Below are 623 nucleotides of genomic sequence, written 5' to 3'. Positions count from 1 at the left end.
GAGCAGTTACAATGTAGTGGCAAACGGCATCACTGGGAAACTCGAAGAGATTGATGAGGAATCCTCTGCAGTCATAGGCAGGGGTACTGCGACTGGAGATCTACAGCCGAGCTCTGCACCCATGCACAGCCCTTCAGTGAGGTCTCTGTGCTCATACATCTCTACGTGGCAGATTCAAGGCTTTGTATTTTACCCGGATAGGGGCAAAAAACACACCGAATTTAAATACAGCGCTTTTAAACTGGGTTTTAGGAGTGGGTGTGAGGTTTTTTGGATTATACTCACCAGCAGCTGAACATCATCCTTAGCCAGCAGCTGTAAAGCTTTGTAGATGCTTGCAAAGATCAGTGGGTATGTATAGCCCCTTAAGCCGTTGGCCCATTCCCAAGTTAGGTGGCCATAATTATTAGTGTTAAGGACAGGTAATGAACAACCGAAGGAGAAGTTACTACTCGAGCTGTGTTACTCTCACGGCTTGCCCGGGTGGAGAGACACGTAGCCTCGTGGCCAACAGCAGCGGGGGTTTCGATACTGGTCAACTTAACGCCTCGCTGCCGGGGCCATCCCCACCCGAGCGCTCCTCCCGCTCAGGACGCGGCGGCCGTGCCCCCAGCCCCGCCGGG

At 52.8% G+C, this 623-nt stretch overlaps 1 protein-coding gene across 1 annotated transcript in view; it reads right to left on the bottom strand.

Moving 5' to 3' along the window:
• The window catches only part of PIGB (phosphatidylinositol glycan anchor biosynthesis, class B), a gene marked incomplete at its 5' end in the record, with an annotated part of 8,200 nt that extends 7,752 nt beyond the window's left edge, over positions 1-448 (bottom strand). Inside the window, one exon of the mRNA XM_010152151.1 lies at positions 286-448. Coding sequence (XP_010150453.1) covers positions 286-448 — 163 coding nt within the window. The remainder of the gene's footprint in view (positions 1-285) is intronic.
• Positions 449-623: the final 175 nt, after the last annotated feature.

The sequence above is a fragment of the Eurypyga helias genome, unplaced genomic scaffold, assembly GCF_000690775.1.
Source record: "Eurypyga helias isolate BGI_N326 unplaced genomic scaffold, ASM69077v1 scaffold3475, whole genome shotgun sequence".
NCBI lineage: Eukaryota > Metazoa > Chordata > Aves > Eurypygiformes > Eurypygidae > Eurypyga > Eurypyga helias.
This window is presented reverse-complemented; position numbering and strand designations above follow the sequence as displayed.